This window comes from Cantharellus anzutake (genome assembly GCF_015039405.1).
Source record: "Cantharellus anzutake strain C23 chromosome Unknown EI90scaffold_145, whole genome shotgun sequence".
Lineage (NCBI taxonomy): Eukaryota > Fungi > Basidiomycota > Agaricomycetes > Cantharellales > Hydnaceae > Cantharellus > Cantharellus anzutake.
Window position 1 is genome coordinate 177,921 of NW_024067095.1, and position 19,771 is coordinate 197,691.

General features: G+C 47.9%; 10 protein-coding genes across 10 annotated transcripts; 8 read left to right on the top strand and 2 right to left on the bottom strand.

The window, feature by feature from the left end:
• Window positions 1–2,860: 2,860 nt before the first annotated feature.
• EI90DRAFT_3135834 (uncharacterized protein) lies at window positions 2,861–3,274 on the top strand (the record flags this gene model as incomplete). The annotated part of the gene is made up of 2 exons (XM_039064752.1): window positions 2,861–3,136; window positions 3,182–3,274. The coding sequence occupies 2 exons, from the start codon at window positions 2,861–2,863 to the stop codon at window positions 3,272–3,274; spliced, it is 369 nt and encodes a 122-aa protein (XP_038908687.1).
• Window positions 3,275–3,721: 447 nt separating this feature from the next.
• Window positions 3,722–5,530, top strand: EI90DRAFT_423526 (uncharacterized protein). Its single transcript, XM_039067603.1, has 13 exons — window positions 3,722–3,982; window positions 4,093–4,185; window positions 4,254–4,274; window positions 4,328–4,393; window positions 4,446–4,473; window positions 4,551–4,602; window positions 4,655–4,686; window positions 4,746–4,770; window positions 4,826–4,837; window positions 4,906–4,921; window positions 4,989–5,061; window positions 5,109–5,179; window positions 5,232–5,530. Exons 1-13 carry the CDS (start codon window positions 3,903–3,905, stop codon window positions 5,320–5,322), a joined length of 660 nt encoding a protein of 219 aa, XP_038908688.1. The 5' UTR covers window positions 3,722–3,902; the 3' UTR covers window positions 5,323–5,530.
• Window positions 5,116–6,136, top strand: EI90DRAFT_3089761 (uncharacterized protein). Its single transcript, XM_039062319.1, has 6 exons — window positions 5,116–5,179; window positions 5,232–5,379; window positions 5,439–5,483; window positions 5,538–5,575; window positions 5,659–5,737; window positions 5,786–6,136. The coding sequence occupies exons 2-6, from the start codon at window positions 5,371–5,373 to the stop codon at window positions 5,897–5,899; spliced, it is 285 nt and encodes a 94-aa protein (XP_038908689.1). The 5' UTR covers window positions 5,116–5,179; window positions 5,232–5,370; the 3' UTR covers window positions 5,900–6,136.
• A 479-nt stretch (window positions 6,137–6,615) lies between these two features.
• Window positions 6,616–7,445, top strand: EI90DRAFT_3089765 (uncharacterized protein). The gene is made up of 2 exons (XM_039062320.1): window positions 6,616–6,912; window positions 6,966–7,445. The coding sequence occupies exon 2, from the start codon at window positions 7,018–7,020 to the stop codon at window positions 7,330–7,332; it is 315 nt and encodes a 104-aa protein (XP_038908690.1). The 5' UTR covers window positions 6,616–6,912; window positions 6,966–7,017; the 3' UTR covers window positions 7,333–7,445.
• An 854-nt stretch (window positions 7,446–8,299) lies between these two features.
• Window positions 8,300–9,260, top strand: EI90DRAFT_423742 (uncharacterized protein). Its single transcript, XM_039067605.1, has 2 exons — window positions 8,300–8,441; window positions 8,501–9,260. Exon 2 carries the CDS (start codon window positions 8,505–8,507, stop codon window positions 9,156–9,158), a length of 654 nt encoding a protein of 217 aa, XP_038908691.1. The 5' UTR covers window positions 8,300–8,441; window positions 8,501–8,504; the 3' UTR covers window positions 9,159–9,260.
• EI90DRAFT_423469 (uncharacterized protein) lies at window positions 9,207–9,765 on the top strand. The gene has a single exon (XM_039067602.1). It carries the CDS (start codon window positions 9,363–9,365, stop codon window positions 9,660–9,662), a length of 300 nt encoding a protein of 99 aa, XP_038908692.1. The 5' UTR covers window positions 9,207–9,362; the 3' UTR covers window positions 9,663–9,765.
• A 1,023-nt stretch (window positions 9,766–10,788) lies between these two features.
• On the bottom strand, window positions 10,789–13,571 carry EI90DRAFT_423697 (uncharacterized protein). The gene is made up of 4 exons (XM_039067604.1): window positions 13,552–13,571; window positions 11,814–13,493; window positions 11,225–11,737; window positions 10,789–11,169 (listed from the first exon to the last, which is right to left on the bottom strand). The coding sequence occupies exons 2-4, from the start codon at window positions 13,398–13,400 to the stop codon at window positions 11,107–11,109; spliced, it is 2,163 nt and encodes a 720-aa protein (XP_038908693.1). The 5' UTR covers window positions 13,401–13,493; window positions 13,552–13,571; the 3' UTR covers window positions 10,789–11,106.
• Window positions 13,572–15,358: 1,787 nt separating this feature from the next.
• EI90DRAFT_3135838 (uncharacterized protein) lies at window positions 15,359–15,796 on the bottom strand (the record flags this gene model as incomplete). Its single annotated transcript, XM_039064753.1, has 2 exons — window positions 15,359–15,704; window positions 15,774–15,796. 2 exons carry the CDS (start codon window positions 15,794–15,796, stop codon window positions 15,359–15,361), a joined length of 369 nt encoding a protein of 122 aa, XP_038908694.1.
• Window positions 15,797–17,020: 1,224 nt separating this feature from the next.
• On the top strand, window positions 17,021–17,980 carry EI90DRAFT_3135839 (uncharacterized protein; the record flags this gene model as incomplete). The annotated part of the gene is made up of 3 exons (XM_039064754.1): window positions 17,021–17,263; window positions 17,312–17,456; window positions 17,535–17,980. 3 exons carry the CDS (start codon window positions 17,021–17,023, stop codon window positions 17,978–17,980), a joined length of 834 nt encoding a protein of 277 aa, XP_038908695.1.
• A 279-nt stretch (window positions 17,981–18,259) lies between these two features.
• EI90DRAFT_3089786 (uncharacterized protein) lies at window positions 18,260–19,375 on the top strand. Its single transcript, XM_039062321.1, has 4 exons — window positions 18,260–18,473; window positions 18,544–18,618; window positions 18,691–18,827; window positions 18,890–19,375. Exons 1-4 carry the CDS (start codon window positions 18,359–18,361, stop codon window positions 19,298–19,300), a joined length of 738 nt encoding a protein of 245 aa, XP_038908696.1. The 5' UTR covers window positions 18,260–18,358; the 3' UTR covers window positions 19,301–19,375.
• Window positions 19,376–19,771: the final 396 nt, after the last annotated feature.

The following is a 19,771-nucleotide window of genomic DNA, read 5'->3' on the forward strand; positions in this document are numbered from 1 at the left end:
GTTCAGAAATCGTACTTAGTCGGACACTTTGACCAGTTGGTATGACTGCGGCATCAATTGCAGACTTCATCGGAGCATCGTCGGCACTGTGAAATAGAGCAATAGGCAGGTTGAGAGAATTTTTAGATCATTATGGCATCATTGGTTTGCTTTTCAATAGTGACTCGGACGGTAGTATTGGAATGCACATTGTCCCTAGGTTGATTGTGACTCCGTGCAGTGACCATGAGCGTCGCCATCCTAACGTATCACAATGCCTTGTAATTGTGTAATTGTTCACCTCCATTGGAAGCAGGTGTCATTGGGTGACCTGAATTTGGAACTGTCGTCTGAATTGAGAAGTTAACGGGACTGATCCTTGGAGTGCGCACATAATAAAGCTTCGGCTCCATTATAGCAAAACATTTGCAGCAGCCAGATCATAAATCACTTTCGGCACTCAACGCCACTAATCTAACACCACGCACTATGGCATCAACCATAGGCAGCCAGCCTCTATTAGCACAGACATCAACCAGTCGAAAGGAGTCGTGAGCGTGTATGTGTTCGCGCGCCCGATCGTACAACTAGCTAAGTTTGGCAGTCGGGCCATATCACCATTTATTCAGTATGGTTTCTGTAAGTGAACCTACAAAACCCCTCTGAGATGAGCGCAAAAAATCACGTGTTTGATGAATTTACACAAATATGAAAATGATGATATTTTTTTTGAATCCGCCAATTACAATGAAGGAAATGAATAGGATGCAAGCGTGAAGACGCACGGGCAGGGGCCCGGGCGCCTTCATAACTGTGGGGCATTTAACGGAAGGGAACAGAAAGTTGTATGCAGTAAGAAAAAAATAGTGGATGAAGGGGGGCGAGGGAATTGTGAGGCCAGTTTGACTGTACATATATATGGTTTGGTCAAGATCCCTAGCGATGGCGGTTTGACTTAGCGGCTGATGCCGGATTCTCTTCAATCCTGCGTCGGGATGGATCTTGGTTCGAGTCCTGTATGGTGTTTCTTTTTTTCTCCCTTAGAAAACATTTAAGATGAAAAACTTCAATTCCAAGGGGTGATCAATGTCATGAAAAATGTACATTGGGCGGCTTTTGACTTCGTGATCAACCCCGGATCCGTGGCTGAAATTAACACTTTATATATTACTTTTAGGACCGGATCCATGTGAAGTCTACTTGGTCTAATGGATTATAGCGCTGTTCATGACCCTGTCTCCCCCCTGCTTGTGCACGTTCGATGCATTCTTGGTGGATTTTTTTTTGCCACAGTTATTGCACGAGGATGACTTTAATGTATATATAACACCGATAAGCAATGCTACACTAATTGCACTAAACAAACCCTATTCCGAGCACGTTCTACAATACACAAGCGCTGTAATGGTAATTAATAATTTTAGTTTGGTAATTGGGTTGGGTTGGGGAATAACAGGGAGGGGACGATGAGACCGCACGCAATGAATATTTATTACATAATAACGTCACATGTAGGCAATGGTCGTTGGCTGGTTTCTAAATCAATTCCCTTCATTTTTCATGTTCGGCCATGATCACGTGTATATTTCCTTTTGCGCTAATCTCAGAGGGGTTTTGTAGGTTTTCTGTTTCTGTATGAGAAGTCCCGACGCTGTCGTCCCCGTGGCTCCTGATGGCATGACCACTGCTTCTTGGGGTGCGTAGGCTGGCCTAGGGAGCGGAGTGACACCTGCCTCTGTCCGGAGCATCCTTCTTCGCATATTCACTGTTGCCAGCACTGTCCCTCCTGCCATGAGAATCCGCATTCCGATCATGGTAATTCACGATCTAAGCGAACCAAACAAGGAGGCTATTTCGTTACCCCTTAATGACGATGACGCTGGGATGGGACTGGAACGTTCCGCATGGCACAATGGTTTCGGAGACGAAAGATGACCTCGTGCGACATTCTCGAATGTTGAAGACACTCAAGTATGCATTTGGGACGTTCCCCTTTTCGCTCATCCTTGTTGTTTGCCCTCGGACTCATAATTCCACTTAACCCAACGTTGTTCAGTCTGTTTTACATACGCGCATAGGATATCTCCTCCGCCCGGGTAACTCTGTTTGAGTTTCACCCTAGAATTTCTAGAGACGGCCATTGCAGAGGTGTTGCCTCTTCGCACTGAAGAAACCTGAGCACCGATTTGTTTGGCTACGAGGGTCTCTTGGGACAGGGGAGACCGCGATCACTATGAGGTATCGCATCTCATGCTTGCCTGCCAACTTGCATCCTTCAACGAGGACTTCAAATTGTCGCTCGTCAGACACCTTCGGCAACCAGCTTTGGAGTCAGTTCAGGATTTTCCCCTGGGAAAACAAATTGAAGCTCTGATGACCGAGCCAATGTGTGACATATTCCCTTCAGGTAAGGATCGCTTCGTCGTCGTTTTGGATGGTCTCGATAAATGCGGGAATCAGGAGTCCCTGATGGCTGGTACTTGGCCTTCAGGAGCTCCCGCAGGCACTTGCTGTACTAGTTAGTTGTCGTCCTGATCCAGGAGTCATTTCAGCTTGGCGTTTGAAGCTCACAATGAGGGTCCCGTTATACCATGTGAAGATGTGGACAAGATGGAGTACGGTGAAGATTTCCACGCAGTTTGCTGTATTGTGGAGGATGGTCTTCGGGATGTCATCAGAAAATCTTCATGGAAACCAACAAAGTAGGAACTTGGTGATTTTTCCCTGGCTTGCCTGTCAATCCGGGTTCGCGATATCTGCCAGCAGACATCGCGTGGTCGCACCCTACGGTCTGCGTTTCAGGCTTGCGTAGTATCACTGATACATCTATCAGGAATCCTTCGGCAAGTCTATGCGGTGGATTCAGCTGGGATCCTCCGAGATGTATCGCTTAGTGTTCACCGCAATTCTTATGGTGGATGGGGTGAATGATGTATCTTCCATGTTGCAGATATTCTGGATTAGCGAGGATGGCGTCCGCGCGATATTGGAACCAATCAGCTCAATCATAAATCTTTCCATGGAAAATGCAAAGGAGACCACCTTCTATCATGCAACGGCAAAAGAATTCATGAAGGGCATCCAACTGGTAATGAGAAAGACAGTATTTTTCACCGATAACGTGAATGACCACTCCTTCGACATTTCGATGATTGTTGTGAGCAGAACGTGTTTAGGATACCCACTGATCCCATTTCTTTAGGAGAAGAAGGAAAATGGGAGGAATTTATGGCAGAAAAGGAGGATTATCACAGCCGATGTTATTTACTACTTATTTGACCATGTACTAGCTTAAACCCTTCACAACTTTTTTCACAAGAGTCCAATACGAGTTTGATTCCTTCACTACGCGAAATTATGTGTTAACATTCGCGCAACTTGCACTGCTACAGGCATGTGAGTTGGGGTCAATGTATATTTCCTTTCAATTTACTTCGATTTACATAAAGTTTCCTTGCCGGTTAAAGCAGGGATTTCGTATCCGCTGAGAGAAATTCCATCATCCCTTGATGAAGCCATAGTAGCAACTGAAGTGAAAAGCTGAGCAACTGAATCGAAGAGTTGAGCAATGATCCGAGTGTATAGATGTGACCCTTAGGCTGAGAGGTTTCCAGATATGGCAATCCCCTGCTCAGCGGCTCCAGCTCGCGATAGACCGAGGTATGCTACTTTTACTGATGATTTTTCTCAACGCACGTCTTGCGTATTTATATGTACAGCGAATGTAAGCGCGCGCACGCAAGCGCGAAAAGATTTCCCACGACAATCCAGAACATTCCGGAAGGTTCCGGTGACTCATAGATAATGATAGATTCCAACAGCTACGATTGCCGAACAGCGAGGATGTTTATAGCGCGTAGCAAGTCTACGCAGTTGGGTTGGGCTGAGCATTCCCGTTTCCCATTCCCAGATTACCTCACCAAATGGCATGGCCAGTGATGGGTATGTCCCACTTCAAATCCATCGCTGTGGGTGCCTTTTCCGGGATAGTACTCCAGGCTGCGTGCGTAGTCGATGACATTGACAATTGTCTTTGTGGATAATAACATCTTCGCTCCTTCATCTCCCGGCGCCCACGCAAATGAACTTCACGTTCTTCCCTTCCTGCAATAGACTCCTCGGTGTAATTACCATCCAGACTTTTCTCTATTACGAAAGGTTTTCCAAGGACCATATCTCTCAGAAGACCGTCATCGGATTCTTATGGTGGGTGCTGGCCAGTCGAGTAGTTTACATTTGAATGATGGTTGGGTAACTGCGCACTCCACTTTCAGGCTCGTGCAGATGTTTCAAGTGTGAGCCAAAAGCCGCGTCAGATACATTTGTCAATGACTTGCTGTTTGTCTAGGATAACTTCGCTTTACGTGTACATATGGATTGTTGAACATGCTGGGGAGCCGGTTTTAATAAAATGGTAGGCCCTCCCGTAGACTCATCGCACTGGGTGTGACTTTGTCCCACGACAGGTTTGATACTTTCTACCAGTTATCTATGGTAGGGTCATTATTTCACTCAACCCCGGTCCGAGGTACACCGGAGGTTATGTACCTTTTCATAATTCGCTCCACTAGGTTATTTGCTCTGCCATCGTTCAATTTTTTTTCGTCCTAAGACTCTATCGACGTAAGTCCCTCCGGTAGTCCTTGATTTTGACATCCATCTGAATCGTGTCCAGTCAGTGGATCGATCTGGCTACCGATATCGCTTGTATGTCATCACCGTTCATCCTACAGACATTTCCTTTCTTACGGGATCCTTATGGACAGATTTTGCTAACTCTGGCGCAATTTGGTGAGCGGATCCGAGTGATAATGTTTTTTTCGAGCGTCTGATTATCTCGACCTAGGGACCGGTGTTGGTGAGGTGCAAAATTGTGGGATTAAATCACTTCTGAAATTCTCTGCACTCCGCGCGTGCTGCATACAGTGCTCTTTATTCAGGCGTAAGAGGATCCATCCATCTAAACCAGCGATTTTCTACTGATAGGCTCTTGTCATCTCACCTGACAGAAATGTTACTCACGGTCTCGAAAGCGTACTCTTTTCCAAACACCCACTCACTATATCGTGGCTAACACTAGAGGTATGCGTTCCCATTGACCAGGATATTTCGCTTACATTCCTTCAAAGGCAGTGGCTGATCTCGTGATTGCCTTCGCTATGTCATATTTCCTCCAGAAGCGTCGCACAGGATTTCGGCGGTAAGTGATTGATCTGACTCGTAGACCTAAATGAATGTATTTCTGCCTAAAGGATGGATACAGTGTTACGGAAGTTAACAGCATATGCCATCAGCACCGGCCTGCTGACTGGGTATGATTTTGTGTTGTCGTTACTGAACTAGGTTAAGCTTCCTCTGTTTCCCCAACTTAGCATTCTGGCGCTGGCTACCATGTTTTCTGTATGTTTATTTTTTTCAACTTTTCTGATGTGTAATCCTGACGGCCTTTCTCGGGGCAGGTTGCGTTCCACAGCCCCCAATTTATCCCCATGATTTTCGTCTTTGTGAGTAAAACCTGTCTTTCAATGCAGATGCTTGGCCTTAGTAATACTCCCTAGGTGCTCGGAGGCGTCTATACTACATCCCTCTTAGCAAAGTGCGTATACTGTCACGAAGCAATGCACATAACTGTCTTCAAAGCAAAGTCTCGTATACTGACTTCCCTCTCCTTCACACCAGTTTACATTCGCGCTCGAAACTCTTGAGCGACCCAGGAAAGAACGGGATTTCAATAGAGTTGTCCCACCTTCCTTGCAAGGTAAGAGCAGTGCATCCGTAGCCTACTCCCCCATGACTTGTTCATCAGATACCCAATAATACAATTGCCGTCACTCAGCACGTAGAAGGGGACCATTTGGACGAAGGCACACGTGAGGTCTTTGGTGTCGCCAGCCGAAATTTAGGTGGGACGATCGAGTAATTTGAATCCAAATCTCGGTGTGTCAGCAAGTGCGGCGAGACCCTGTGTGCCCAGTATCTTTATTGAAAAATTGGTAATGTAAAGATAGAACTAGTACATGCATGAGCTCGATGGAGCAATGTCCCATCTAATAGATGATGGGTCTCAGCGGGGAGTGACCTTGGTTGTTCGCATACAGAAACGTAATGCACCGGAAGCGGGATGTGGGCGCAGAGCCAAAGTCCAGGCTGGGGGAACATCCCAATGCTGCAATATAGCAAATCGGAGTGGGCATTGTAGGGTGGTCGTGTTTCGGTTATCATGCAATGCCAAGCAAGATTTTGGCCTGGTCATAACTGGAGTGCGAAGTGTGGACATAGAAACCAAGGTTAAAAACAAATGAGCATGAAGATCAAGAGCACCGCAAAAAGCGAGGGTTCGTCCATATCGATGAAGGGGTCAGAAACCAGGAGGTCGTTTTATTTTTTGATGCTTTTTTTGGAGATCCGGTGGGTGATGACGAATGAGAGACGGGAACCGAAGGCAACTAGTTGGCAAGCGTGCTGGTAGGCCCAGAGAAAAGGCTCATGTGTCCCATAGAAAACAACTACAGTAGCCTGAAGAATGCTCCATTGGATGGAGTATACTGGTCGTGGGCTATATGGATACGTCGCCCGAGGCAAGTTAAGGAGACCCGTGAGAAAAGGGTGAGTACCGTTGGGCGATGTTTGTTTGTTCCGGAAGAAACTGTACCTACTACCCAGGATCCAACTCACAGGGGCTACATAGGATCGGTGGCTATAGCTCAGGTGCGAGATCACGTACTTCTTGTGGAATTTTTTGGTTATCGACGTACGCCATGACGAGTTGAGGCCGGCAGATTGTGTTACCTATATATCTTGCTACCAAGCTTGTGCTCTATTCAGAGCACTTGCTTATAAAGCAGAAATTTTGACGTTTGCGTCTTTGTTCAGTTCACGTACAACGGAACTGAGGTGAGATAGCATCTCAGATTGACTCATTTATCACGCTAGGTACCCATATTCAATCACATTTAGTTCACGTAGAACTGAGCATATTACGCTAGTTTTATAATACTTCTTATCTTGTGTAAATGTACCAACTCTCCCAGCGATTCAATGACCTGGGTCATTCTGAAAGCCTTCGGCACTGTCCTGCCCACCTACTATTTTTTGTGGTGGCCTTGGTCTCGGGGACGCGCAAAGAGACGCGTCTCTGGTGTGTCTGGCTATTCCTATTCCAATCTGTGCTTCAAATTGGATCTCGGCGGCTACAGTCTTGCCTTGTGGCGCAAGCGGACGCTATTCCTCGGTGTAGAGAAACACCACTCTTGCACCAAGCGGTCTAAGGGACAGCGAGATCGTTCCTGTTGGGAGCGTGTTTCCTTTCATGCGGAACCTCCTTGTTTTGGTGTCAATATTCCAATTTGTTAGCCTCCTTCTCACATCCCTCCTTCACACCATGTGCGCAGCCAAGTTTGGCAGTCGAGCCGTATCACCTTTTATTCGGTATGGTTTCTGCATTAGAAGTTCCGACGCTGTCGTCCCCGTGACTCCTGATGGCCTGACCGCTGCTTCTTGGGGTGCGCAGGTTGGCCTAGGGAACGGAGTGACACCTGCCTCTGTCCAGAGCATCCGTCTTCGCATATTCACTGTTGCCAGCACTGTCCCTCCAGGGGAATCAGCATTTCGGTCATGGCAATTCACGATCTGAGCGAACTAAGTGGGCTAATTCGTTGCCCCTTTCTCCTTAATGACTCCGACGCTGGGATGATTCGTTCCCATCACTTCATTCCGTGGATTTCTGGCTTGTCAGACGTGGGAGTGGAACGTTCGGCAGGGCACAATGGTTGAGACGAAAGAGGACCTCGTTTGGGACGTTCCCTTTTTCGCTCATACCGGTATTAGTATTGAGCTACGTACTCAGTCATTCTAGCTCTTCGTGTTGTTTGCCCTTGAACTCATACCGTTATTCAGTTTGTTTTACATATTGGAGCTCAAGAATGCTTTCGGCTGGCCAACTAGGTGGGCAACCATCGCGGTACCTATCATGCGCATAGGATACCGCCTCCGCCCGAGTAACAACTCTGTTTACGTTTCATCCATAGAGTTTCTAGAGACGGCCATTACAGAGGTATCACCTCTGCGCATTAGACCTGCTAGTGCTGAACTCCGAGTCGACTGTGGAAGTGCTATTGGATTCTAAACGTTTGGATTTACGTGCCCAGCACCAAATTTAAATACCTTCAACGGCTGTTAGCATTGCCGTCTACAGCTGAGTGAGGGTTCGGCATTACATGCATGCATCACGACACAGTCGGTGAGAAAGATCTTTATGCGAGTGCGCAATGTCATCTTTGAACTCGGTCCACTTCATCTCTACCAAGTAGCTTAGACCGTTACGCCGTTGATCGAAGGCATTTGATCGAAGGCATTCCACAAGTCAGTTGAATTGCGAATGTCAAGAAGCCAATTCATTACTTGCCGCGCGGCCAACGTTATCTTACCTGTTATGTCCACAATGCAGTTTACACATATATCTTGTGAGAGTTCTTGAGCGCTTTGCTGCCAAACGCTCACTTCAACCCACCGCTGCACTTAGCACCATGCGCAGAAATCGTAATTCCCACTGGCATCGCGCTTCAAAGCCTTCGAACAATCCGCCGCAGGCCTCCATCTCTGGGCCCTCTGTTCCCCACTCCCAGATCCCTCCCGATCCGTCGCCGCCGCTATCTTCACTCATTACCGAAATGAGAATTGACGGTCCGCGTGCGATGCCCCCAACACACTACATCCAGAACAACAGCACAAGCGTCCGCACGCATCAAGAACCTGCAGATATCGGAACATCAGTCCCTGTGGGATCCGCATCTCGTAGCTCTAGTGATCTAAAGAAAACAATCGTCACCAGCACCAAACTCCTGCTCCAAGCCGCAGCCACTGCTCTCAAGTTCACCCCATCAAAAATCTTGACCAGATCCCCAACACGCTTCTTGCTTGTATCAGTATCTATGAAGTCAGCAAACCGTCTTGATGATCTTGGTTGTGATCGCCTCACGCCTGATATAGTCTTAGTGTGTTCGCTAATGATCTGCGTTAATCCCCCAGGAACACAAAGATGCGCCACTGGCAAGTATCCTATCATTCGTATTCTAACCCATGGCGTAAAATTGGATCCCAGTGGCAGCTACATTCTTACCACACGACGCCAATGGTCGCCATTTCTCAGTATTATTCTTTCGCCCAGCGGCCCGACCTGATTATCAAGCGTCTTCCTGTTGCAGGAGCGTGTTCTTATTGGTGTTGTCTTGTCGTTCCAATTCATCTCACACCATTGCCACACCTGTTTGGAAGCTCAGCCGGTCTTGATACCAACCTATTCAGCATGGTTTCTATATCCGAAGTCCAGACACTGTCGTCCTTTTGGCTGACGATGACGCCACTTGGGGCGGTCTGGAAGCGGAATGGTCTCCGCCTCTGTCCGGAGCATCATATTGAGCGTCACCAACACTGTCCCTTCAGCGGAAACAGCACTTCAACAACCCATGACCCGAGTGAACCGGATGAGGATGAATATTTCCTTTGACTTGTTCTCCTTCATCATGATGACTACGCTGGGGTGGTTCGTTCTCATCATTTCATTCCTTGGGTTTTTGCAGGTCAGGCGATGGGAGTGGAACATTCAGCGAAGCACAATGGTTGACATGCCTGAGGACCTCCAAGCGTTGGAGACCCTCGATCACACGATTGGGATGCGTGCGTAGCCTAAGCCACATGAGCACCAGCGAGACGTTGAGGTGAGTCTCCCCGAGTCCGATACCGGCACTCGACTCTAGTCGGAAGTGCCTAAAATGGCCCATTCGATGACATTTCTAGGACACGATCATATGAATTACGGCTTGACGTGCATCCAGTGACATCGTCTCAACACTCATCATCTATGATTCGAGTTGTAGTCATACGCATCGTACTAGCCCGATGCACTTGTAAATGTATACTGGCAAGTTTCTTGGATCCTTCCTTCAGTGCTGTATTCCCAGCCTTTCCCCGCCTCCTTCATCCCAGTCGTTACTCGTTCGGGCGGCCGGGCGTGCCCATATCTCAATAGCGTGGCTAGGGAGCATATTGGGAAGGGGATTAGGTGGATGTCAATTATACGTATCAAATCTTAGGTGATGTAACCGATGGATTCCTTCAGCAGCTCGAATGTGCGTGCGCGCGTCATAAGCTTAGTCAACAACGTTGCTTTGAATATTTATTCGAGAGATCACACTATTTTATTTGATCTAGCTTAGGCCTTAGTAGTCTTGGCGCTTCGTCTTCCTGTACTATGCGGAACGCCGGAGCCCCGTCACCACCAACAATGGTATTCTATACATTACGTTAAAGGAATAGTACATGACACACAAGGCTTCAAAGACTGTCCACAATTTCACACAGCGGTGCAGCGCAAAGGCATCGAGTGTATAGCCAAGGAAGTAAATGGGTGCACTGATAAATGCTAAACAACCCGACTAATATCGATGACAATTGGGGTCTTTGACTTGCCCTGGACCAGAAGTCGAGTTCCATCCCTGCTGGACTGAGGGCGGTATGACTCCAAACTACATTCTGGCACTCGGTGACCGTACCATGCTAGCAAAGAAGTAACCGGCTCATATTCCTCTGGAAGCTCAAGTATTTGTCTGCCATTAAACATCACCGATCGGGACCAGATGTGTGGGTTTTCCCTTGTTGCAGAGGAAGTGGACTCGGCCTCCCATACTCGGTGGCTGCTTGGTGAGAGGTCATAAAACGGGCGCTTGATCCAGGACTCATCTTCAGAGTCACACCCTGCATCCTCAGAACGATGTTCATAAGCTGTATCGTCTTCCACCAATAAAGAAGTGGCTTGAGTGAATATAGGATTTGGAACGAGATGGAAGTGAGTTGGAGGGACGTTGGGATTGATAATCCAAAAAAAGGGGTTGGTCACACGATAAGATGCAATAAGCTCGTATGATTGTGTCGACCATGTGAAAGCGCTGAACCCGTCAAACGCGCCGACATATCGTGCACCTGGAGAGAACCCAAGCGTCCGTCGGTGAGGCCTAGATAAGGGGGTTGCATTGCGGTATTGGGTGGATGGGGAGGACGGGAATGGGACAGACAGGTCCGAAGGAGAGGTGAGGAGCCGGATGAAAGGATACTCAGAGACAGCTATGAGTGTCATGTTATCGCACCAAGGGTTGTCGAAATTTCGTGGTGCTCGTATGATAAATAATCCATTATCTGAGATGGCGGTTTCAGCAGGATAGAGACCAGAAGGAAGATTGCCAAGCTTCACTGGGGCGATGCCATGGCTGAGAACTGTGACGTTCCCATCAATATCCTCAGTAGCAACCCTGTGGCTACCGTATACAAATTCAATCCAGTTAGGGAGATTGGCTGGATTATGCTGCAATTGGCAGATCGGACGCTGATGGTCAATATCGACGACTTCGATGACACCGCTGCCAAACCCAAGTACAACGTAGCGACCATCGAGGGAGAGTGCAGCACAGGTCACAACGCCATTGCGAATATCAGGTTGGTAGAATTCAGCTTTGTAGCTGATCTCCTGTCCCCATTGGCGAACCCTTTCAGTCAACTTTGCGTGCATGACTTCTTGAGCCCTGCACGAATCTTCGTTTAATGGGATCGTGTCATCAGACTTTCCATGAATAGAGAAAACCCGGACACCAGAGAGATGGCCATATTGTTTGTAAACAGAGGGTGGGGCGAAAGGGAGAATCGATCGATAGAACCTCCATGGATGGTCCTCGGCATGCTGAGTTACCTGATGTAAATCTCTCAGAAGCTGGATTGAATCGTGATTCCATCGAAGATGACACCACATCAATTAGAAATGCATCGGACAGATAGTTTATACTCACGTTAAATTGAAGTAATTGTTCAGGAAATATCTCTCCATGCCATGTCTCCTCCATGTGGGATTGCAAGTGCGCGAATATTAACACATAATTTCGTGTAATGAAGGAATTAAACTCGTTTTGCAATTCATTGGACTCTTGTGAAAAAAGTTGCAAAGGGTCCAAGTGGTCGGCTAAGTGGTAAATAACGTAGTCGAAGCGGCTGCGATAATCCTTCTTTTTCACCATAAATTCCTCCCATTTCCCTTCTTCTCCTAAGGAACGCGGATCCGTGGGTATCCCAAACACGTTCTGCTCACAACAATTGTTGAAATATCGAAGGAGCGGCAATCCAAGGAGATACCCATTCACGTCATCGATGAAAAACACTTTGTCTTTCTCATCACCGATTGGTTTCCCGGTTATGAATTCTCTTGCCGTTGCGTGATAGAAGGTGATATCCTCTGCATTGTCCAAGGGAAGATTTATGATTGAGCTGATTGGTTCCAACGTCGCACGGATCTCATCCTCGCTAAACCCAAACATCTGCGACATGGAAGACACATCCCTCAGCCCATACGTCGTAAGAATTGCGGTGACTACTAAGCGATACATCTTGGATATATCTGGGGGAATTCCAGCTGAATCCACCACATAGGCTTGCCGAAGGATTCGCAAGTATTCCTGATTGAGGTCGGTGGGTGTACCAGTGACACTACGCAAGCCCTGAAACGCCGACTGTAGAGTACGACCACGCCGTGTCCGCTGGCAAACATCGCGAACTCGGATTGATGCCATAACAGGCAACCCACGGCAAGCCCAGGCAAAATCATTAAGTTCCCACTCTGTTGGTTTCCATGAAGATTTTCTGATGACATCCCGAAGACCATCCTCCACAATACAACAAATTGTGTGGAAATCTTCATCGTACTCTATCTTATCCACATCTTCACATGGTATAACAAGACCCTCGTGTTGAGCTTCAAACCAAGCTGAAATGACTCCTGGCTCAGGACGACAGCTAACTAGCACAGAAAATGCCTGCGGAAGCTCCTGAAGACCAAGTACCAGCCCCATCAAGGACTCAAGGGTCTCCTGATTGCCGCACTCATCGAGACCATCCAAAACGATGACGAAACGATCCGTACCCGAAGGGAATATGTCCTTCAGGTTACGTATAGGCTCAATCACCAGAGTCTTGATTTGTTTTTCTAGAGGTAATTCCTGAAACAAGGCCAAATCCGGTTTCCGAAGTTGTCTGACGAGCGACAATTTGAAGTCCTCGTTGAGGGATGCAAGTTGGCAGGCAAGGGTAGAGGGAAACTGTTCAATAGAATCCAAGCCCGATCCTCTCCGGTTCTTGTCCCAGAAATATGACGCTGCCAGTGCGCCCTGCTGCTCTAGAGTGGATGCGATACTCATGGAGATCGCGGTCTTCCCTGTCCCAGGGGACCCCCGTAGCCAAACAAATCGGTTCTCAGGTTTCTTCAGGTGCTCGAGTATGGATTCTTGAATCTTGAGTCGTGTGCCCGGTAGGCACTCTGATTTGCTTTTTACGTAAATATGCTCGGCCGGGGCTCGCTTGAGTCTCGATATCTCGGCTAGGAGCATTAGTAAATAGGCAATTCACAGGTTTGTACACAGACACGTACATTGAACCGATGCGTGCTCGGTGCGAAGTAGAATTAAAGTCAATGATCTCAGCTGTGGCGAACATGACAAATTAGAATTTGACCATTCAAAAAATGTCGGGCACGCAAACCTCGAATCGACGGATAGCATCATTGAGGCAGTTCTTCATATTGGTTATTTGCTGTGTTATATTAGACGTTTGAATGGTCTTCTCGACGATGTTTTTTTCTTGAACTAATTTAATGTCTTCTACTTGTATTTGCAATGCCCTACGAAGAGAATAAGTGAATGTGAGCAAAAGGGAAGAATGAGATGCGTACACGTGGAATTCCTCCACTAAGGTTTCAAGCTCCGGAGGAATCTTTCCAGTCCAAGTCTGGAGGGGCTCAAACACCGACTTGCCGCCTGCTGGATCACTTCGCACAACTGTTTGAGATCCTGGGTGTTGCCGCTAACATTCTACATGCATGCAACCAGATCAGACTCGTACCCAGTCGTCGTCGCTCCGTGACGCGCACTGCGCACACGCATTCAGTTGGGTTTATATTAAAAGTCACAGTCACCTTACATGATGCATGATAGTCATCTTTTGTATTGAACCCTTAAAGTACATGTGCCGGAAATAGAGTTAAACCCGATCACCTACCCGAAAACCAGCGCGCGACACTTCGCTCCAACGACTGCACAAAAGTTGGTGGCGGTGTTTTCGCAGCATCCGGGACTGAATTGTTGAGTCCACAACTTGTGCGCAACAGATAGGTTGTAGTCCGGTGCATTTTTAGTTCAACTCACATAAGATTTGTGCCCGACCCACCCAAAGGGTATGAAGGGCTGCGGAGTCAGTAACCTGAGCATGCAGAGAATCTAAGCCTTATATATACTTGAGAGCATTACTTGTTGGTGCGAGTTAGTGCAGATGGTATAGCGTTCGCTGAGGCTATGCACTTTTTTTGCTTGCTTGGGTTCGACTCCACTTGGTAACCTCCTTTTTTCATGCATCACCCCTTTCATACATGCGACAAATTTCCGTATACATCACCAAGAATGAGGAATGAATGAAAAAAGGAAGTTACCAAATGGAGTCGAACCCGAGCAAGCAAAAAAGTGCATAGCCTCTGCGAACGCTATACCATCTGCACTAACTCGCACCAACACAGTAATGCTCTCAAAGTAATATATAAGGCTTAGATTCTCTGCATGCTCAGGTTACTGACTCCGCAGCCCTTCATACCCTTTGGGTGGGTCGGCACAAATCTTATGTGAGTTGACACTAAAAATGCACCGGACTACAACCTAATCTGTTGCGCACAAGTTGTGTGGACTCAACAATTCAGTCCCGGATGCTGCCGAAAAACACCGCCACCCAACTTTTGTGCCAGTCGTTGGAGCGAAGGTCGCGCGCTGGTTTTCGGAGTAGGTGATCGGGTTTAACTCTATTTCCGCACATGTGACTTAAGGGTTCAATACAAAAGATGACTACTCATGCATCATGTAAGGTGACTGTGACTTTAATATAAACCAACTTGAAATTGCGTGTGCGCAGTGCGCGTCCACGGAGCGACGACGACTGGGTACAGTCTGCAACCAGATATAAAAGACGACCACCATCGAGATCTTCAAGATTCTCGAACCTCATAGATTTGAATCCCTGTCAAAAGGGCGTTTGGGATCTGATCAAGATTTGGGATAGGAGGAGCCTGAGAGCAGTGGCCGCGGTTCGGAGGAGGGCTTTAGTGCTCCCAATGATCATCTTCTTCGGATCTCCATCGGATCTGCGAGGTGCCGCCGGGCCCGATGGAGCAGCTGGAACTGACGACCTGGCATCTGAAGCCTCTCCCTCTGCGCTAGGAATTACTCGTGACGAATCAGTAGTCGCTTCGGTGGGAAGGGGAGACAGCGATGGCCATGGGTCGTTCGTGGATGTCTGGGCGGTGTAGTCAACATAGGATGATCGAGATCGACATTGTTGATTGGTTGAGACGATTGGGATCGGGGCTAGGGCTTTTCTTCAATCGCCCAAAGATCCTGTCTCGAAAAGACGTCGATTGCTTCGTGACATCATCCCCTGAGGCACCAGTAGAAGGCGAAAGAATAGGCGCTGTAGTAGCAAGGATACCAGGATGTGATCCTGCAGAATCACCATGGTGATCTCTGTGAGCCGATACGTCGCTTGCAGTCGCGGAAACAGTGATCCGGATGCTGGAAGCAGGAGAGATGGAAGTCCGCGGCTGATCATCAAGAGGCTCAGAAGGGCGTTGCGACCTAGTAAACTGAGAGAGAAATCTGGGGGCTGAGGCCTTTCGGACATCGTGTGAGTGTAGCTAGGAGACGTTCGGCGGCAGAACTGCTCACATGATGTACTGTACAGTGGACATAACAGGTAGGACAACGTTGAAGCCGAAAAAAAGCCGTCAGTAAGGAAATTGTTCATATTTTTCCTTGCTTCAAGTTAGGAACTTGCATACGGCCGCGGATTCGACGCGCGCACGTGCGGGCCCGCTAATTGCCCATCAATACTGCGCGATGGCGGAAATGGTACCGTCCTGGCAGACTGTGGATCTTCGGTAGAGATGGGTGGACCAAGTCCGGCGTTGTAAACTCACAAAGGCCTCCATACAGTTCCAAAGCATTTTCCTCGCTGACGGTACAGTCATACGAACGAAGCAACCTTGGGCGCAAGAACGATCAGTTGATAAAAAGTGGACCCAGGCACTACTGAGAAGCATGAGCAACTCGTTTCAGTCCAAGACGCTTAACAGTACCAATGATGGTGCAATTGCATCCATCTCCCCTATCCCATGCAAGGACCCGGGACCGAACCGTGAACCGGCCGAACCAAAACCGAACCACAAAACCATTGAAGGATTGTAGCCAACCACGTTGGATATTGCGCATAAGTACATGCATAAAGTAGAGATCAGGGTCGGACGCATTTAGGGATGGTTGAAAAAAAAATTGGAAAGGAAATTTAACTACACACACTCGAAGTGTCGGACACCAACCTAATTCCATGGACCAAAGGTTACATCTTTCCAGATAGAACGTTCAAATGGTTCCGAACCGAACCGAACCGGGACGGAACCGAAATGCAATTCGGTTTCGGTTCATTACGTCACTGGTTCGGTTCCGGTTTGCCGAACCGATTCCGGTTCCGCTTCTCAAAAAGAACCGAATCTAGGACCTGAAACGTCATCGTGCCCACCCGACTTCCGTGATCTGTTGAAGTTTCTTGTTCCTTGGTACGCTGTGGACGGTCCATTGAGTCCGTTGGACTATATTTCTAATTGCGCACGGACATTTCCTTGAAGGATTGCCCGATGCTTCCGTTTTTGGAGTCCATGCTGATGGACGCAGTCGTGGAACTTTATTACGCGTCAGTATACTGTGTCTCTTGATCACAACTTCACCATTAATCAAGGTCTGGCCAACTGTTTCACAATCCACCTTGCTTTCCCTGTAATTTAGATCGTGCAAGACTTAGACTTCTCAGCGAGCGATGGGCTTTAAAAGCCACGACAAAATTTCTCTCTCTCTCTCTCTCTCCTCAGTTCACGTATCCAGAACTGAGCGGTTACACGACGTTAGTTCATAATTTCAATATGATCAAGTCAGCCACGCCGCAATCTTCGAAACTTCGTCGCGTCCCACCGACCTCTGTGATCAAGTCAACCACACCGCAATCTCTGAAACGTCTAACATACTTCGTCATCTGTCCCGACAGCCTTGCCTTAGGTCCAATGTCTCAGGGTGTCAGAATTGTCAGGGATCTCCGTGATAAAATTTATGAGAAGCACAAGCTGCTGCGTGACGAGTACAATGTCGGCGCGCTTGTCTTGTACAAGGTAAGTGGGTAGGCCCTCCAGTCTGAAGAATGCTGTGCTGATCCAAAGAAGCCTGATAATTTGACGATAAGGGGCGATGGAAAGCTTATTGATAGAGCAACGGGTAGTATAACTACGAAGATCCTCTTGATGGTCCTGATGATGAAGCAAACGACATTTTTGGACAAGACTCCAGGCCCATGTGGTAGTCAAAGTGCAGCGTAGTGAGTCATATCGTTTCGTCTGTTCAGCTCAGCTAATCCTTCCAATTTTTGCTGTAGTCCTTAAACAGACGGCCAATACAGATGCGCAATACTTCTTTGTTCACACATTGTTGACTTCTCAGTATGCTCCGCCTATCCAACAGTCTCTCTTATCACTGAGAAGGATCCACTTTACGGCGGCTTGGCCATCATCCGCAACCACCTCTGGGGAAATGAGGGTCGCTTGCGTGGACTCATTACTCGCTCCTCGATCCACGTACCCGACCTTGATGATCTCAATAACAAATCTCAAGAATCTAAGCCAGAGGACGTCACGATGGGTGACGCTACGGCGAAAACTGGAGCACTGTTCTACAACCTGATGGAGATCCCGAACGTGCCGTGGAATATATCCGAGGTGCTCGAAATGAGATTTTTATGTGCGGAACGAATACAACGAGCTCGATGCATTCGTGGAGGAGCAGAGACAATCAGATATCGCTGGGTTCCATCGGCGCAGACCGATTTTGCTTAAAGGCAAGGCTGTCTATTCGACGCACTGTCTCCTGAATCGGCTCGCACAAGGAAAGCTCACCGTGCTCTCCAAGTCACCTTTGATACGTTTCGCCTTTCTCGAATCTGGTGTTTACATGATTCCAATGATTCCTTCCTACATTGGCGAATCCCGAGCTCTCCGTAGCTGAAGGAGCCGATTTGGATGGCCTTGTTCTCTCTCATCTTGCTTCGGCTGCGGAGGTCAACACTCTGCTGCAGCAGCGATGGAGGATCTTGGTAGCATCGTCGTCCGAGCCAGAAGAGGGGCAAGGAAAAACAGTCCGAACACGTTTTACATGAAAAGATGGAGCTGGCAAGAAGTGTGTGTATCCCAGTAAGCCGCCAGTTGTGTAGGTAGATGCCTAGTAGTGCTCATCTCTCCAGCGGTTATGCGAAGGAGCAGAGGGTTGACGATGAAGCTTGGCATGTTGCGTTCATAAGGTATGGGGGTTCGGCGAGGCAGTTACTCGATCGTACGCAAGAGCAGGTAGATATCGACCTCGACTCGGCTATTATGGGATGCACTCCATCTCCCTCTTCCAGCAAGCGGTGAACACGAAGCCAAGAAATATCACCACCATCTGGCAGAAGTCAATCCCTTCCAAGACGAGAATGGTCGTGTCTGTCGATTAAGACCAAGCACGCAGGTGATTTCCCTCTTTATTTTCAACAAGCTCATGAAAAACAAAGGATTGGAAGTGGTTGAAAGTTTGGCCCAGTACTTCTACGATTATATAAGGGAGCCCTCTACACCCTCCACAGCCGGTCTGATGTTCGAAACTGTCGGGCATTTTTACATCCTCAGAAAAACTAAAGCTGCCCTTCACGTACTAGGACTCGAAGACGGCAACAAAAACTATTCCATTTGGAACACATCGACAATGAGAAGGTGGAGGCATTCTCCGGTTTTCCAGTGGATAAGGTCCCTTGTCTGGATGCTGCCAAGTACTACCGACCGGTTCCTGGGGACCTGCCTGGTATCGACTCGTTCGCTTTCGAAAGGGATGAGAACCACACCATCACCGGTGTTGTCATGTTTCAGTACATGATTTCTCCACGACACCCAGTCAAGGAACCTCACATTAACAGGCTTTGGGATGTGCTGCAGGAGCAACACAAGGGGGCGTGGCAATGGAAGATCGTATTTGTCATCCCGAAGAAATCATTCAGTGAACAAATGCTCGCGAAAGCCTTGGCAACAGTGTTGTCGCAATTTGTGCTGGAAATTGATGTGGTGGATATGTGGGAGACCTTGAAAGATAACGTTGATACGCACAATTTATGGGGCTTTCCCTGTTGACATGGTGTTGGGACACTGACATCTATCTCCGATGTGACACTCCGTAACACTCTAAACATTGTAATGTCAATAACTTTCGCTGGATTGCAGCACCCCTTAACTCCTCACCACCGTAGTTGACGAGGGAGGTAGAGTAGGACCTTACTTGTTGAGAAATCGTACTTAGTCGGACACTTTGACCAGTTGGCATGACTGCGGCATCAATTGCAGACTTCATCCAAAGGAGCATCGTCAGACTGGGTACGAGTCTGGAGCATCATCAGTACTGTGAAATAGAGCAACAGGCAGGTTGAGAGAATTTTTAGACTAGGTTGATTGTGACTCCGTGCAGTGACCATGAGCGTCGCACTATTCTTCAGTCAATGACCATGTCGGGAACGGGGATCCCCGTTCTAACGTACATATTACAATGCCTTGTAATTGTGTAATTGTTCACGCCCATTGGAAGCAGGTGCCATTGACCTGAATTTG

Coding starts and splice junctions, on each gene's coding strand:
- EI90DRAFT_3089786 (XM_039062321.1), top strand. CDS start 18,359: ATGCCTAGTAGTGCTCATCTCTCCAGCGGTTATGCGAAGGAGCAGAGG. Junction 18,474..18,543: donor GGCGAGGCAGTTACTCGATC/GTACGCAAGAGC, acceptor TCCCTCTTCCAG/CAAGCGGTGAACACGAAGCC. Junction 18,828..18,889: donor AAACTAAAGCTGCCCTTCAC/GTACTAGGACTC, acceptor GACAATGAGAAG/GTGGAGGCATTCTCCGGTTT.
- EI90DRAFT_3089765 (XM_039062320.1), top strand. CDS start 7,018: ATGACCTGGGTCATTCTGAAAGCCTTCGGCACTGTCCTGCCCACCTAC.
- EI90DRAFT_423697 (XM_039067604.1), bottom strand. CDS start 13,400: ATGCTCCTAGCCGAGATATCGAGACTCAAGCGAGCCCCGGCCGAGCAT. Junction 11,738..11,813: donor AACAATTACTTCAATTTAAC/GTGAGTATAAAC, acceptor GATTCAATCCAG/CTTCTGAGAGATTTACATCA. Junction 11,170..11,224: donor TCAGCCATGGCATCGCCCCA/GTGAAGCTTGGC, acceptor CCGCCATCTCAG/ATAATGGATTATTTATCATA.
- EI90DRAFT_423469 (XM_039067602.1), top strand. CDS start 9,363: ATGGTCTCCGCCTCTGTCCGGAGCATCATATTGAGCGTCACCAACACT.
- EI90DRAFT_423526 (XM_039067603.1), top strand. CDS start 3,903: ATGGCATGGCCAGTGATGGGTATGTCCCACTTCAAATCCATCGCTGTG. Junction 4,186..4,253: donor ACCGTCATCGGATTCTTATG/GTGGGTGCTGGC, acceptor CTCCACTTTCAG/GCTCGTGCAGATGTTTCAAG. Junction 4,394..4,445: donor GAGCCGGTTTTAATAAAATG/GTAGGCCCTCCC, acceptor GTCCCACGACAG/GTTTGATACTTTCTACCAGT.
- EI90DRAFT_3089761 (XM_039062319.1), top strand. Junction 5,484..5,537: donor TCCCCATGATTTTCGTCTTT/GTGAGTAAAACC, acceptor AATACTCCCTAG/GTGCTCGGAGGCGTCTATAC. Junction 5,576..5,658: donor ACTACATCCCTCTTAGCAAA/GTGCGTATACTG, acceptor CCTTCACACCAG/TTTACATTCGCGCTCGAAAC.
- EI90DRAFT_423742 (XM_039067605.1), top strand. CDS start 8,505: ATGCGCAGAAATCGTAATTCCCACTGGCATCGCGCTTCAAAGCCTTCG.